The sequence below is a fragment of the Aotus nancymaae genome, unplaced genomic scaffold, assembly GCF_030222135.1.
Source record: "Aotus nancymaae isolate 86718 unplaced genomic scaffold, 86718_ANA_hifiasm-v0.15.2.pri h1tg000036l, whole genome shotgun sequence".
NCBI lineage: Eukaryota > Metazoa > Chordata > Mammalia > Primates > Aotidae > Aotus > Aotus nancymaae.
The window spans coordinates 18,021,159-18,036,982 of NW_026988450.1; the positions used below are offsets into that span (position 1 = coordinate 18,021,159).

At 39.9% G+C, this 15,824-nt stretch overlaps 1 protein-coding gene across 1 annotated transcript in view; it reads right to left on the reverse strand.

Annotated features, from left to right (window-relative positions):
- The window catches only part of CPA6 (carboxypeptidase A6), a 315,399-nt gene that overhangs the window by 70,359 nt on the left and 229,216 nt on the right, over positions 1-15,824 (reverse strand). Inside the window, exons 3-6 of the mRNA XM_012463663.2 lie at positions 15,674-15,798; positions 9,372-9,486; positions 7,350-7,451; positions 4,661-4,762 (exon numbers count right to left, since the gene is read on the reverse strand). Coding sequence (XP_012319086.2) covers positions 4,661-4,762; positions 7,350-7,451; positions 9,372-9,486; positions 15,674-15,798 — 444 coding nt within the window. The remainder of the gene's footprint in view (positions 1-4,660; positions 4,763-7,349; positions 7,452-9,371; positions 9,487-15,673; positions 15,799-15,824) is intronic.

Below are 15,824 nucleotides of genomic sequence, written 5' to 3' on the forward strand. Positions count from 1 at the left end.
CAGGCCAGGTACATGGCTCATGCCTATAATCCCAGCATTTTGGGAGGCTGAGGTGAGAATTGAGCCTAGGAGTTGGTGATAAGCTTGGGCAACATAGGGAGATGCTCTCTACAAAAAATAATTTTAAAAAATTAGCCTGAAGTGGTGGCACACAATTATGGTCCCAACTAATCTGGAGGCTGCAGTGAGAGGATTTCTCAGGCCTGGAAAATTAAAGCTGCAGTGAGCCATGATCATGCTACTGTACTCCAGCCAGCTTTTTGTTTTGTTGATTTTCTCTAATAACTTTGTTTTCAATTTCATTGATGTCTGTTCTTATTTATATTGTTTCCTTCCTTCTGCATGCTTTGGATTTATTTTCTATTTTTCTAGGTCCATGAAGGAAGACCTTACTGTTTGGAGACTTTTCATCTTTTCTAATGAATACATTTAGTGCTATACATTTCCCTGTCAGCGCTGTTTTAGCTATGCCCCACACATTTTGATATGTTGTGTTTTCATTTTTATCCAGTCCAAGGAATTTTCAAAGCCTCTCTCGAGATTTTATTTTTGACCCATGGATCATTTAGAAATGTGTTTAATTTCCAAGTGTTTGGAGATTTTCCTGTTACTGTTCTGAAATCAATTACTAGTTTGATTTCATTGTCGTTACAGAACACACCTTATGATTTCAATTATTTTGCACTTGTTGAGGTCTATGTTTTTGAAGAGGATATGGTATATTTTAGCATATGTTCCATAGGTTCTTGAAAAGAATGTATATTCTGCTGTTGTTAGGTACAGTCTATTAAGTTCCTGTTGGTTGATAGCATTGTTGAGTTCCTTTATATCCTTGCTGATTTTCTTTTTATTTCTATTTCTTTGTTTGTTTATTTTTTAGATGGAGTCTCGCTCTGTTGCCCAGGCTGGAGTATAGTGGCATGATCTCTGCTCACTGCCACCTCTGTCTGCTAGGTTCGAGCAATTCTCCTGCCTCAGACTCCTGAGTAGCTGGAACTACAAGTGTGTGCCACCATGCCTGGCTAGTTTTAGTAAAGACAGGGTTTCACCATGTTGGGCAGGGTGGTCTTGAACTCCTGACTTCAAGTGACCCACCCACCTCGGCCTCCCAGAGTCTTTTTATTTATTTATTGAGAGAGGGTCTCATTCTGTTGCCCAGGCTGGAGTGCAGTAGCATCATCACAACTGACTGCAGTCTTGACCTCCTGAGTTCAACAGATCCTCCCTCCTCAGCCTCTGGAGTAGCTGGGACTACAGGCATGGACCACTACACCTAGCTAATTAAAAAAAAATTCTTTTTGTAGAGACAGGGTCTCACTATGTTGTCCAGGCTGATCTCAAACTTCTGGGCTCAAGTGATCCTCCTGCCTCTACCTCCCAAAGTGCTGGGATTACAGGTGTGAGCTATCACACCTGGCTTGATATTTTTTAATGGTTCCCTTTCCATTATTTATTTTAAAATACCGAATTGCTGATATAATAGTAATAGTTGAGTTTATTAAGTGTTTATTATATGCCAAACATGCTGTTAAGTCTTTTGCATGTATTATTATTATTTTTACTTTAAGTTCTGGGATACATGTGCTGAACATGCAGGCTTGTTACATAGGTATACATGTGCCCTGGTGTTTTGCTGCACCTATCAACTCATCATCTAGGTTTTAAGTCCTTCACGCATTAAGTATTTGTCCTAATGCTCTCCCTCCCCTTTCCCCCCACCCCCAATAGGCCTGGATGTGTGATGTTACCCTCTCTGTGTCCATGTCTTCTCATTGTTCAACTCCCACTTATGAGTGAGAACACATGCATTATATTGTTTAATCCTCCCAATAATCCAATGTGTCACATACTATCATCCCCATTTTGCTGAGGCTCAGAAAGTTTAAGTGACCTGACACCAAGGTAACACAGACAGTAAGTGGCAGAGGTGACATTACCCTGACATCGATGCAGGGTTGCCTGACTTCCAACTGTATGCACATAACACCTATGTGATCTGAGGCTCATAATTAATTGGTTGATTATGATCTGAGGATCACCTATGTGATCTGAGCCACATAATTAATTGGTTAATTAACCAATTAATTAACCAGACCTGAGGCTCTGTCAGGATCCTAGAAGGGCTGATACATTTTCTTCCAGTTCACATTTGCATAAGGATATATGTGGTTATGGGGGAAATCCCATCAAGGAGTAGTAGCAGCCTTTAATGTGATCCCTAACGATTCCTGCTTCTTCATATTTGTGCCCTGCATAATTCCTTCCTCTTGAGTATGGGCTAGACCAAGTGACTCACTTTTAATGAATATGGCAAAAGTGATATTAGGTCACTTCCAAGACTATATTACAAAAGAACTGTGGTTTCCATCTGGGGCCTGTTTTCTCTTGCTTTCTCTTTCACCTGCTTTGAGGGAAGCCAGGTGCCATGTTTTGAGCTGGCCTAGAGAGAAGCTAATGTGGCAAGGAGCTGATGTCTCTGGCCCATAGCCAGCGGGGACCTAAGGCTTACCAACAGCCATGTGAGTGAGCTTGGAAGCACATCCTCCCCCACTGAAGCCACACATCCTCATGTCTGGGGCTCCAGCTGACACCTTGACTGTGACATTGGGGTGAATAACCTCTAGGCCTCCTTTGTTCTATTTCTGATTGCTTCCATGGTCAGACAGAAAACGTAGTGGTGAAGTGGAGAAGCAAATGGCAGCCATAATCTGGGCAGTGAAAGAGGTGTGGAGAGGGTAGCAGAGGCACAGAATGGCCTCACTCATCTGCACACATGATGGCCCTGTGCAGGAGGAAGGAGGATGGAGAGGAAAGCCTCTCCTCCCAATGATGTATCGGTGGAAATGGAGCCTAATCTCAATTGTTGCTTCTTGCTCTTGCTCCAAAATCAACTGCCCTCAGTTGACAGTCACTGCATATGCCTCTTCCTTTTCCTGGGGGTACACTCCTTCTCTTCCTGGGGGTACACTCCTTCTCTTCCTTGGAAATTTAGCCCAGGTTACAGTGCTGCATATATGACTCTACAGGTCGTGTATTACAGAAATCCAGATGGAACCATTCTTATCCTATGAGATGATTTGACAAGTCATCGTCCAGAAATCTTTCCACATCATTACCACTGAATTCTCATCATTTCAGTGCATTAACAAATATTTGAACACCTATCAAGTGCCAAGTGTTGTTCTACATGTTGGGGATTTAGCAGTGAACAAGATGGGTGGAGTTTCTCTTGTTGGAGTTGGTATAGGAATAAGATGATAACCATATAGACAACGTAAATTTAGATGTTGCAAAGAAAAGGTTGCATATGTTGGGAGTGAGGGAAAACTAGCTGGAATAGCTAAGTACAAATACTTAGCTAAGTACAAATACTTAGCTATTTCTATCTTTTTTTTTTTTAAACGTGAAACAGCAGACAACATGTTGCTATGTATACACTGGGTATTCAATGCAATATAGTAGAGTTAATTTCTTATTAGTCTTTGCATTTGTTCTAGCAGGATGAAATAATGTTTTAAGAGAATGCAAATTACTCAATAAACTGAGTAGGAATATGTAGAAAATTTTATTATTCAATATTTATAAGATTAAGCATACGTTTGTGGTTTTGGTAGTGGCAGAGAGACATTTTGTAAATTTAGTATATTCTTGACATTTGTGAGGTATAATTCCTAAGACCTAGGAGAGTTTTCAAAGTTACAAATTCCACTAAAGCACATAATTTCCCCATAAAACATTGCAAAATATAACTGATATATTTAAATATCCTTTGTGTCTTTAATGGTTTTCTATAAGTACAGCGCTAAAAAAATTTGTAGAGTTATTTTGTGGCTAAGCCCCTTCATATCCTTCGACTTTCTTTTATTACCAGTGTTAGTGGTTGGTTTTCTAAGTTTCCCACCCCTCAGCTCCCAAAACTAAAAGTCAAGTTTAAAAAAAACCATAAAAGGTATTACATTCTTGACAATGAATAGAAAAGTATCAGAACATATGAAAGTGTTGATACAAAAGGCTGGCCCACTCTTGGGATAGGGGCCCACTCAACACACAAGCTCAGATGGTTTGTGACTCAAATGAAACATTCAGAAAATGAGAAATCGCTATGAGTCATCAATGATTAGGGTTACTGAAAAATAACTGAAACTAAGAATGTTAAATCCACAGATGCTAAAAGTCTTCTGGTATCTAAATTACAGACCCACAGCAGGAGGGCATAAGCAATCTCTTGTTCATCTCTTTATTGTTAGAGCATACGTGAAATGATTTTGAGGGGGAAGTCAAGTAGTGTAGAACTTTCTGAGCTGGGTATCTTGTAAGAAATTATTTTGGAACACCACAGATTGGGTTTTTAGTTGTGCCATATATCCACTGCTAGGTTCGTTCCTAATTTGTCACAAATTCAAAAAGGCTCTGAACTTCAGTTTCTTTCTTTGTAATGAGAGCTGCCAATTCCCACTTCCAAAGGCACAGGTGAGGATAAGCTGAGGCAGGGTTACAAGAGATCTTCATAAACATGAAAGCAGCCCATGGAATCAAGGTGTTACTGTTATTCAATTAGGTATCATTGGTTTCAAATTCCCACTTTGTTTGTCAAGCAGAATAAAAACACAGGGAAGCACTGACTAGCTGAAATGGACATTGTATAAAGGGTTTAACTTACTTCTTTTACAAACCACTGACAAAAGGCAGGACTGATCCATTCTCTTGCATGAATACCACAGTCTATCCAAACAGCTCTTTTGAGTCGTGTTCGTCTGCCCAGCTGAAAACAAGAGCATTCATAGTAACCAACACAGGCTTTTAGATTCACTGGCCAGCATAATTTAATAAGGTTTCAGCATAATTCTTCACTATAGTGTGATTCATTAGGTAATGCATAAAAAGGATAAAGGGAGTTCCTACTATTTCAGAAGTCCAGGCTTATTTATGCAGAAACAGTACATTTATTGCCCCTAATTATAATCAAAGAACTAGAAAGTACAAAAGGAAAAGGAAAATCCCTAAACTAGGTTGCTTCTTTATTTTTAAAAATTTTATTTTAATTAATTAATTAATTTTTAAGAGATGACTTCTTGCTATGTTGCCAAGGCTGGTCTTGAACTCCTGGTCTCTTGCAATCCTTCTGCCTCAGCCTGCTTCTTCCTTGTAATATAATATGTGACTGTTAAGTAAAAAGCTGAGTCCTCCCTCATCCCCTTTCTCTCTCTATCCCAAGAAATATTTCTTAAAGAAAAGCTATATTTTACAAGTTGGTGAAGTCAAATTTTATTATACCACAAAATGAAAACATAAAACAACTTGATTTGTCGAATCAAGTGACAGATTTTTCTTTAAAATCCTACTATATCAATATTACTTTTAACCTGGTTGCTAACTGAGAAATCAATAGGAGCTCCTGACATTATAATCATAGGGGATCTAATTTTCATTCATTCATTAATTCACTCCATGGATATTTCAGGAAATCCTTTTTAATGTCAGACATTGTGCCCAGCACTGGAGATTCAAATATGAAAAGACAAGGAATTTATACACTAGTGGGGAGGGAAAACATGTAAGCAATCAACCATTATGATGTGAATATCTGTAAGTTACCGTGGGAACATTAGAGTGTTATGTAGAATTTTCCTAAGTCATAAAAGATAGCTTCTCAGAAGAGGAGCACTTTAGTACTTCAGCAAGACATAAAGCTTGTCTGGCAGACGAGTTGGAGGAAGGCATCTCAAGCCTGGAAGACAATCTGAGGACACCATATTGGAGGAACTGTGCCTGCAGTCTGAGGAAGGAACAGCAGATGAACCTCAACGTGGAGTCCCTGGATACTAAGTAAAAGAGATGAGGCTTCCTCTTGTACTCTATGGGGGGGGGGGCTCTGTGTGTGTGTGTTGTGTATATGCTCACATTTGAGGGGTCACATTGACAACAGTGTGGAGGATGGATTAGAGCATGAGAGGGTCAAGCATGGGGGCTTGAAGGAAGCTTGGTACTGAGGCCACTACTGCAATAGTCCAGGGAGAACAGATACAGAGAGAAGTTAGGGTAACAGCTCCGAGGACAAGAGAAGTGACTGGGGTAGATCTGAAATATTCAGAAGACAAAATGGTCAGCTTTTGGTGGTAATTTAAAGTGAACGATTGAAGGAGAGGAATTTAAGATGATGCCCCATGTTTTTCATTTGGGAGGAGAGGGATACCATTCTGAATGCTTTTCTGAATATCAAGAGAAGAGTGTCAAGTAGGCAATGGTGGGTGAATTTAAGGTTCCAGAGGGTAGACTGCAATGGATACAGAGGTCTGGGATGATTGTTGAAATTATGGGCTAGATTTGGCTATCTAGAGAGTGTTTGTGGCATGAAAGTAGGGCTGAGGATAGAGTCTCAGAAATTACCTGAACCTAAGGAAAGGATAAGGGGAGAGGAGCCAGTGAATGAGACCCAGATGGTCAGAGAGACAGGAGGAGAATCAACTAGGAGTGGTTGCTGGCCTTGGAAAGAAGTTTTAGAAGAATTGTGGGGGCAAAGGCTGGTGAGTCAAAGTCTAAATGGTAGGAGAGGAAGTAGAGCTGGTGACCAGAGGTAAGCCTTTTTAGAAGTTTGGCTGAGAAAGAATGAAGAGCTATAAGTCAGTAGACAGAAGAGAATGCAGGGTCAAGAGATGATTGGGAATAATGCATAGCTTCTGTATTAGTCAGTTCTCACATTGCTATAAAGAACTACCTGAAACTGGGTAGTTATAAAGAAAAGAGGTTTAATTGGCTCACAGTTCTGTAGGCTGTACAGGAAGCATGGCTGAGGAGGCCTCAGGAAACATACAGTCATGGCGGAAGGCGGAGAGGAAGGAGGCACATCTCACATGGTGGAGCAGGAGGAAGAGAATGAAGGGGGAAGTGCTACACACTTTTAAACAACCAGATCTCACGAGAACTCACTCACTATCACAAGAACAGCAAGGGGGAAATCTGCCCTCATGATTCAATCACCTGCCACCAGATCCTCCCACAACATTAGAAATTACAATTTAACGTGAGATTTGGGTGGAGTCACAGGGCCAAACCGTATCAGCCTCTTACACATTTATATAGTTTTGCATTGGTTCATCTGAAGCACCACCAATTCACAAATACTTCACATCAATAACTGAAAATGTTAGCAACAGTATTCTCTGGAATATTCAATGGCAAAAATGAAATATGGCTCAGAAACCTAAGGGAAAATATTTCTGAGGTCAGATGATGTTAAATACGAGACTCTATATAAGATCATTTCATTTATTTTCCCCCATAGGTCAAAGTTGAAAAAGATGACTATTTGGTAAACATTATATATTTATATAGCAATTGCTTATTTTTACCTTTAAAATAAAGAGAGGTCTTCCCTCATATGATTTTCCGATAGAGAACATGTGAATGAGGCCTGAGTGAGTTTTGTTCAGATGATGCATCCAACTTTGAATCTAAGAGCAAATAAATAAAAATCTTGTCAGATTCTCTCACAATAACGGAGCTTTTAGAGAACAAAAGGAAACAAAAGACAACAGTAGGTCTCAGAATTCAAGGAGCGTACGTGGAATATATGATTGAACAAAAAACATATTTTCTATTTTAAATTTTCTTTGGGATACTTAAAATTACATTTAATTTTCTGCCTTTACAGATAGTAGCTTATGTCTTTATATTGTCCTTCCATTAAAGCATGCCTTCTATTATCATATATCATTAGTATACTGGTAACAGATTTTTATAAAAAACTGATGTGTTCTGGTTTCTTTTTGAAAATCAGAATTTATTTGTATTTTCCACAAGTTTTTAAGAGGTAAAGAAATAAATCAACTTTAGGAAAGCTGTCCAAACTTCTTGAAAGTGTTTCTTAAAGTCCCATATATTACAATTTGCCACTGAACAGAAGATGCTAAGAAAAAGGCATATCTTTTTTATTTAAAGTTTTTTTTACTGAGCATATATCAGAAGGCACACACTGAATAATTTCTCCAGTGATAGTGATACATTTTCATTGATCCATTCATATGCACTTATTTGTCATCAGGAAAAGATATATTTGAATGAATAAGGTGCTTCATTCCTGACTTAAAATCTCTATGAGGAGTAAAGAAATAACATAAAAGTGTCCTACCATTTTATGGCATAAAAGGATCAGTGCTGAAAAAAATAGCTAAATGTATTCAGAAAAGTACCTATATATTATTTTCTTTCTATGCATAGTTAAACTAATCAGAAGGGGGTGTGTGTATGTGTGTGTATGTGTAGACACATATATTACGCATATATCTTATATTTGTAAAATTTGACTTTTTTCTAGTGCATGTTAACAGTACTTCTGTGTGCAAAGTTATCTAAAACCTTTCTATTGCTTCTAATATTAAGCTTCCAAAACATGTTGAGACATGAAATATGTCGAGATAATTTTGAAAGGAGAGTTGTCATGAAAAGAACCAAAAACAGTCTTACGAATAGAGCAGCATCTCATTTATTTTATGTCTAGCATTCTTTCATTCAATTCAGGGGAAACATGGAAAATGTGTGACTCATTCATTTATTCCTCTGTCAACAACTATGTATTTGGAGGTCTCTATTTGCCTGCTACTGGGGTTAGAGTGGTGAATAAGAAAGAAATGGCCTGCCCTCATGGAACTCGTAGCTTATTAGGGGAGAAAGGCATTAATCAAATAATCACAGAATTGAAAACTGTGATAGGTGTCACATCCCTGTGCTATGGGGGCATGTCAGTCACGAGGTGTTGGTGGAGGAGGGGAGAATCTCCAGTATCCAATCTGGGAGAATAGGAACAGCTACCTTTTGCTTAAGCTGAGATTTGCAGAACAACAAGCTGTCCAGGTGAATAGTAAAGGATGTGGCAGTGAGGATGAGGTGGCTGTCAGTTCTCCAGGTAGGATGAAAAAGCATGGTCAAAGGTGCAGAGGTGCCACAAATGGAGCTTTGCCTTTGAGAGGTCTCAACTTTGCAGAGGGTGCAAGTGAGGTCCACTCTACTCATCATTTCCTCAAACTCTGGCTAGTTCTACATTTCTTGGCTTCTTAGCAAAGGCCATTATAACTATAATTATAGCAACATTTCCTTACTCTTCCATTGCACTTCCTATGTCCTTTGTAAAAGTGATCTGGGTAAAGCAAGTGAAATTAAAATTATTTTGGTACTTCTTATATACCATCAAAGGTTTAACAGAAGAGATAAGGTACCGTGGCCATGTAAAAGCCACACGTGTTCTTGACATAGTCTCTTCTCTGTCTTTATGCTTCTCCCCCAGAAGCATAAAGCGTATCATTTTCTCCCTTAGGCCTAAATGATAAATACACCTTTGTAAAAAAAAATCAGGAAAAGCTCTTTTGATTACATACTTCTTCTAAGGAGTGATAAACTTCATAATTATATCCAGAGAGGGATCTTCGGTTTCTCTGGGTTTGTGAGCGGCTTCCCTTCTCCAGTGTTTTCTGAAGATCTTCTATGAGAACCCTGGATTTGGAATGACAGATATGATGAAAAGTAAATTGAGATATTGCAAAAATCAGGCAACACCTAAAGAAAATCATATGCATCTATGTAAAGAAAGACTGTTGACAATCAATATTTCTAAAAATACCAAATGTTGGGAAAATGTTATTTTTCAGGAAATGAAAACTGTTAAATAAGTGGTGTAATGAATTTAAAGTGTAAAATTATAGGCAGATGTCCTGAAGTGACGGTAGTAGTAACAATCGCTACTATTGATTTGCAGCTGCAACAACTGAATGATGGCTATGAGCACTTAGATTTATTGAGTGCTACTTACCAGCAGCCAGGCACTGTGCTATGTATTTTATGTACATAATCTTAGTTAATAGCCCTATGGTCTATGTGGTAGATTCTCTTGTTATTGGTATTTTTTAAATGGGGAAATTGAGTCTCAAAAGGGTTAAAAACTCGCCAACGTTACTCTTCTGTTTAGTGCCAAGCCAGAATTTGAACTTGGAAGGTGAACCCAAATTCCAATCTTGAGATTCCAAGTTCAGGGTGACTTCATAAAAACCGAGCCTAGGCTACTCTTCCAAGCCCTTGCCACCTTCTCTTTCTGGCTGCTTCTTCCTAAGCATATCTTTTCCATCATGGAGAGACTGTGCTCACATCACTACCCAGCACACCTGACCTAAGACAGAGAGAAAAGGGAAAGGGGAAAAGAAGCTACAGTCCTTAACTGGAAAATGAAGAAATACCCAGAGTTGGAAAAAGCCATTTTACTACCTGCCAGTATCAAGAACGTCAAGAGAAGAGAAGCTCAGCCAATTACAGAGAATGCATTTGGAAATTAAAGGCTGAGGTCAGGGCAGGGGATTCCAGGCTTTGTGGAACCAACTCCAGGCAGAGTCATTAGTGTTCTCGATGTGACATCTGAGTTAGATAAATAAAGGCCTGTCTTCTCAATACTACCAGCCTCCACTAACTAGAGTTCCACACAGTATCAAAGCACTTCAGTCATTTGCATTACTTAAATATGCTAGAAAACCCCCTAATAATTTTCCTGGGCTTGGCAGGTGGCTAAAAAGCTTTGCTTTCAAGTTTTATTTTCCAAAGGAACCTGTTGTTTAATGGTTTAAGTGCTGTTAAAAGAATATATAATGGCCTCTTTAAATAACTATCAAGGCTGAAAGTTATTTAAAGCCTTGAATATTAATTTTTAAAAATTAATTAAAAAATTATCTTGAATCACCTAAATAAATATTTTCTGTTCTCTGTAGAAAGTAGATTAACATAGAGTCATACTGGGTATAGGACATTCTTTTGCATTTACTCATTTGTTATTTATTCAGCACCTACTACGACAAAGCACTTAGGAATTGATCATTGGCTTATTGCTCTTTTTGTTTCAATTTTTGATTTTAAAACTGAAAACATTTTAGAAATCAAGGAAAGGTGAGATGGTTCAAAGCTTGGTTAAGTCCCCAATGGCTGCTTGCAGTGGCTCAAAATGTGAGTGGCAGGTTGTTGTCAGTCTGAACACCATCAGTATTAGTGCTTCCTTTATTACCCTCAAAGTAAGAAGTTACAGATGATTAGGTCTGTATGGGATAAAGAATTTTACAATACTGCTAAGGTAAGTCTTGAGCTGAATGAACCTCCATGTCAATGTTCTAATGTCCTTGTGTTAGAAGAGAATCTGGGATGGTCAAGAGGGATGTGAGTTTGATTAGGGTTGTGGTAGTAAAACATTGTCAATGTATTCCAATACTGCAGGGAACCTTCAGGTATGTTTCCCTCACCAAAATCATCTATTATTTCTCCTGGCTACTTTTTTCATTCCCAAGACACTAAGGAAGAAAAATGTAGACAGATTTGCCAAGGCCAGAAATTTATACCAGGATCTCCTTCTGAATGTCCAGTTGTTAAAGTCTGTGGTACTTTGTTATGGTGGCCCCAGCAAACTAACCAAGGTCTCTGTTCAGTAACTTACATTGCACCCAAATGCAGGACCTAGGAGATCAACCTTAAATTAAATTAAATTAAAAAATAATTATGAGATTGGAGGTCCAGTCTCATTTTCCTTGTTGAGTAGTTGACTAAAAACTAGCATAAAGATGACAAGGCTATGAAATGGAGTCTCAGAATGGTCTTTGTAAACTGTTGTATTTTCTTATTTCTTCACAGCCTGTGATGATACCTATCCCAGTTGTGTATATTCCTGTGATGGTGACTAGAACTATTATAAAGTTTCTGAGTGATACCATTTCTCAGTACAAAACCACCTCCCCAAAGTTTCCTGGGTGGAGAGGGCCTCTCAAAAAATAGAAATTTCTTTTTTTGGGGAAATGTATGTATGTATGTATGTACATATGTATGTACGCATGTATGCATGTATGTATTTGGAATCTTGGTCTGTCACCTAGGCTGGAGTGCAGTGGAGTGAACTCGGCTCACTGCAACTTTGCCTCCCAGGTTCAAGTGACTCTCATGTCTCAGCCTCCTAAGGAGCTGGGATTACAGCTGTACCCCACCTTACCTGGCTAATTTTCGTATTTTTAGTAGAGACGGGGTTTCACCATGTTGGCCAAGCTGGTCTAGAACTCCTGACCTTAGGTGATCCGCCTGCCTTGGCCTCCCAAAGTGCTAGGATTACAGAAATTTCATCACCGATTTTTGCAGGTATTTACTTTATAGAATGACCAAAATTTTTTATGGTAGAATGAATCCTTTCATAGAGGGGGATTGATCACCTAGGGGCCAGACACATGGGGTCACATTATCTCCACTTTAAAAATCACTGTAACTATACATTATGTATTCTTACGCAGAGTAAATGATGATCTTTTGAAAATACCCCAGGCTACAATACTAAAAGTCAATTAAAATGATCTCTATCTACTGGGCCCATGGAATTTGACTCATATGTTATTATCTTGGGACCAACAAAATGAATAATTCTAAATGACTGTTCTCCATGAAGGAAGCAACTGATTTAAAACATTCATTTTTTAGACTTTATTCTCTGTGACATCAAGTGTGATATTTTATTTTATATCAGTTCCACATGACCTATATTTAATGGCAGGAAATAGAGACTTGTTAAAGTAACTGATATATTCTTTTCTACTGAATAGTAATCAATGAAGCATGTGAGTGGTTACTGAGCACCTATAGATATAATTGCCACACTGTTCCCTGTTGGGCATTCAGAGAAATCAGAGTAGGCCTTCAAAGCTACAGCAATGACTAAAATGTGTCGAATATGAACAATAATTTTATGCACAGCTGTGATTCTGTTCTAGAAGCACAGATAAAATACCTTTCTGCAAAAAGCATATCAGTACTTTAATAAAGCTGTAAATATCTTTCTGGCAGGGCAGTCTCTATGTGGACCAGGGATGTCACTGCCATTTGGCACCCTTTGGCCCAGCCCTCCAGAGAGACTGGACCCTCACCATTGACCCACAGAGCCATCAGCCCACCCCAGGCCCTCCTGGACCCCCAAACCGTGTGCCAGATTTGACAATGTAACAACCTGCTAAAAAGTTTGGGTAGTTGGAGTAGTCACTTACACTCATGCCTCTCAACCCCAAAGTCTTAGGATTCCCAGCAAAGGGTAAGTCACTCCCTCCCTCTCCATCTCATCTCATTAAGTCACCACACTGTACTTCTCTTAGATCTTCCACTGATGCCCCTTCTCTCCTCCACCTGCTTTTCCCTGTGCCTGCTGGAGTCTACCTTCCTTTGTAAATGAACTTCCTACATTCTCCAGTCTCTTCAGGGAACTCTGTTTTCTCATATTCTTTCCCCATCAGACATTTGACTCTTTACAGGATACACAGTCTACCTTGGCTTTCTATTCCCAGTCTTCCACCCCACCTGCCTGCCGTGGGGCAGGAGGAAGGTCAGCATATTCTTCTGTATGCCATGAATCTTCTCGCTTCCAGGGAAAGCTCATCCTCTAGGCAGCATCATGCCACCTGTTGCTGCTTTCCTCAACTTTTGGCTCTGCCTTGATGTTCCTGCCCCAGAAGTACATTCTCTCCCTCCTCTAATCTTGCCATCAGCCAAGGAGATTCAAGATGATTCTCTGGTGATTTAGGCCACTTGTTCTTGACTGAATCAATGTCAAAGATCTCCATGCAACACTCCTCTTCAATAATCTCTGTGGCTACCCTGTGGATCTTGTCATCAGCCTTAAACATTCTACTACCTAGGACTCTGAGCATCCAACTACTCACATTTTGTCAGAACTTCTTTCCTTCCCATTTGTTGCCCTCAGTAACACTACATTGTTTTCAATACAAAGACTAAATCTTCCCTGATTCTTCCATTTGGACCCCCATCCCTCCTAGAGACTCCTGCCTTCCAATCCATATTAGACCTAGGGATGAATACTTGAACTAGTATCTCACTAAGGACCTCAACTTTCTTGACACCCTGACATTTCCATGGTTCTATCCAACAGAACCTCAGCTCTGTATCAGGGTTACAATCTCTCATCTCTGCAACAACTACTTCTCTTTGATCTTACCCCAGTTTTTCTCTTGGTAATACCCTTTAACCCCTCCTTTCTTACTTTCAATAGATAATTTTGTTTCTTCATTCATCCAGAAATTTAGCCATTGGCTGTAATCTGTTTCTTTGCGTCCACTCTCCTCTGTACAATCATAAGTAGATCCACCACATTTCTCTCTTCAGTTTTAGAGAATGAGGTATCTTTCCTACTGTTCAGACACTCTTCCTTCTGCATATTCTCTCTGGCATCATCAATGTCTCCCTCCCTACAGGCTCTTCTCTCAGCCTACAAATACACCAAGATTTCCCCCTATACAAACAAATCCCAATTCTCCCAGATAGGCATCAGCTGTGCGTCTCCTCCCAGTCACGTCCCGTTCTCTACTTCTTTTATTCTTGCTGCTAACAGGAATAGACTCTGCTGATGTGTGTTCTCACCTCCTGTTCATTTCTGTGTCTACTAGTGTGAACATTCTAATCCACCTTTAGAGTCATCAATGTTCTTTCCATTGCCAGATCCAAAGGAAACTTTTCTTGCTGGATGCCACTGCAGCACTTGGTACCCTGAACCCCTCACTTTCTCTAAAGTCTTTCTTTTCTTCTTCAACTCCTCTCTCACTTGCTCTTCTCTCTCTTTTTTTTTTGAGACGGAGTTTCACTCTTGTTACCCAGGCTGGAGTGCAATGGCACGATCTCGGCTCACCGCAACCTCCGCCTCCTGGGTTCAGGCAATTCTCCTGCCTCAGCCTCCTGAGTAGCTGGGATTACAGGTGCATGCCACCATGCCCAGCTAATTTTTGTATTTTTAGTAGAGATGGGGTTTCACCTTGTTGACCAGGATGGTCTTGCTCTCTTGACCTCGTGATCCACCCACCTCGGCCTCCTGCTCTAACCATTTTTTAAACCAATCCTCAAAATATCTAAATCTGTTCAAGTTTGTCTACTCAGTTACCCGACGTAGAAAACTTGGAGTCATCCTTTCACCTCTTCCTTTCCTACTTACCATCCAACAGGAGGAGAGTCTTCTCTGAAATATTTTTTGAATGCTCTCATGATCCTACTACTCTGGACCTAACTCAGAGCCTCACTCCCTCTTCCCTGGACTAGTGTCTCCTAGTCCCTCCACGCTACTCCCCTACATGCGGCTCCTTTGCAGTGGGGCAGCACCATCCACAAGACAAGGTCTGAGCTCCTGCCCCTGCACATAAGACTTCCCACAATCTGAAGTCCCTGTTTCTCCAGCATCATTTCTTTCTGCTCTCTGAGTTGCACTTCGTACACTAACCACTGTGCATTGTATGCTGCTGCTTCCTTTGCTTGTGTGATCCTCTCTGCTTCCGTCTGGCTGGCACAGCTCCTGCAGAAGGCCTTTTCCACTCCTGCCTTCTCATCCACCCTCTAGGCCTTGCTAGGCTGCTCTCCTTTCTTCACAGAAAAAGGTCTGTGTTTACACCGATCACTTAGTGGTAACAGTGAAATAGTGAAATGAAAGGTCCACATGGTTGCTCCCATCCCCCATTGGACTAATAAGCTCTTCAAGGTGAATATATATTCATATCAGTTTTCCCCATATGAAAAATTGTTCCCAAACACTGCTGTAATTGCTTGATAAATAACCTAAATACAACTACCATTTGGTTCAGTTTAGTACGAATACATTTTATAGCAAGTGAAAAGGAATGCTTACTTGTACTGGATGCTGGCTTCCTGTAAGAAGGCTAACAGGGCTCGGGAACCACTTTGGGGTATATGGACATCAGTAACTGTTCCCTCTGATACATAGGAGATACTGCTGGGCTGCCACAGGTCCACCTGTAGTGCAGGAACCAACCTATAAT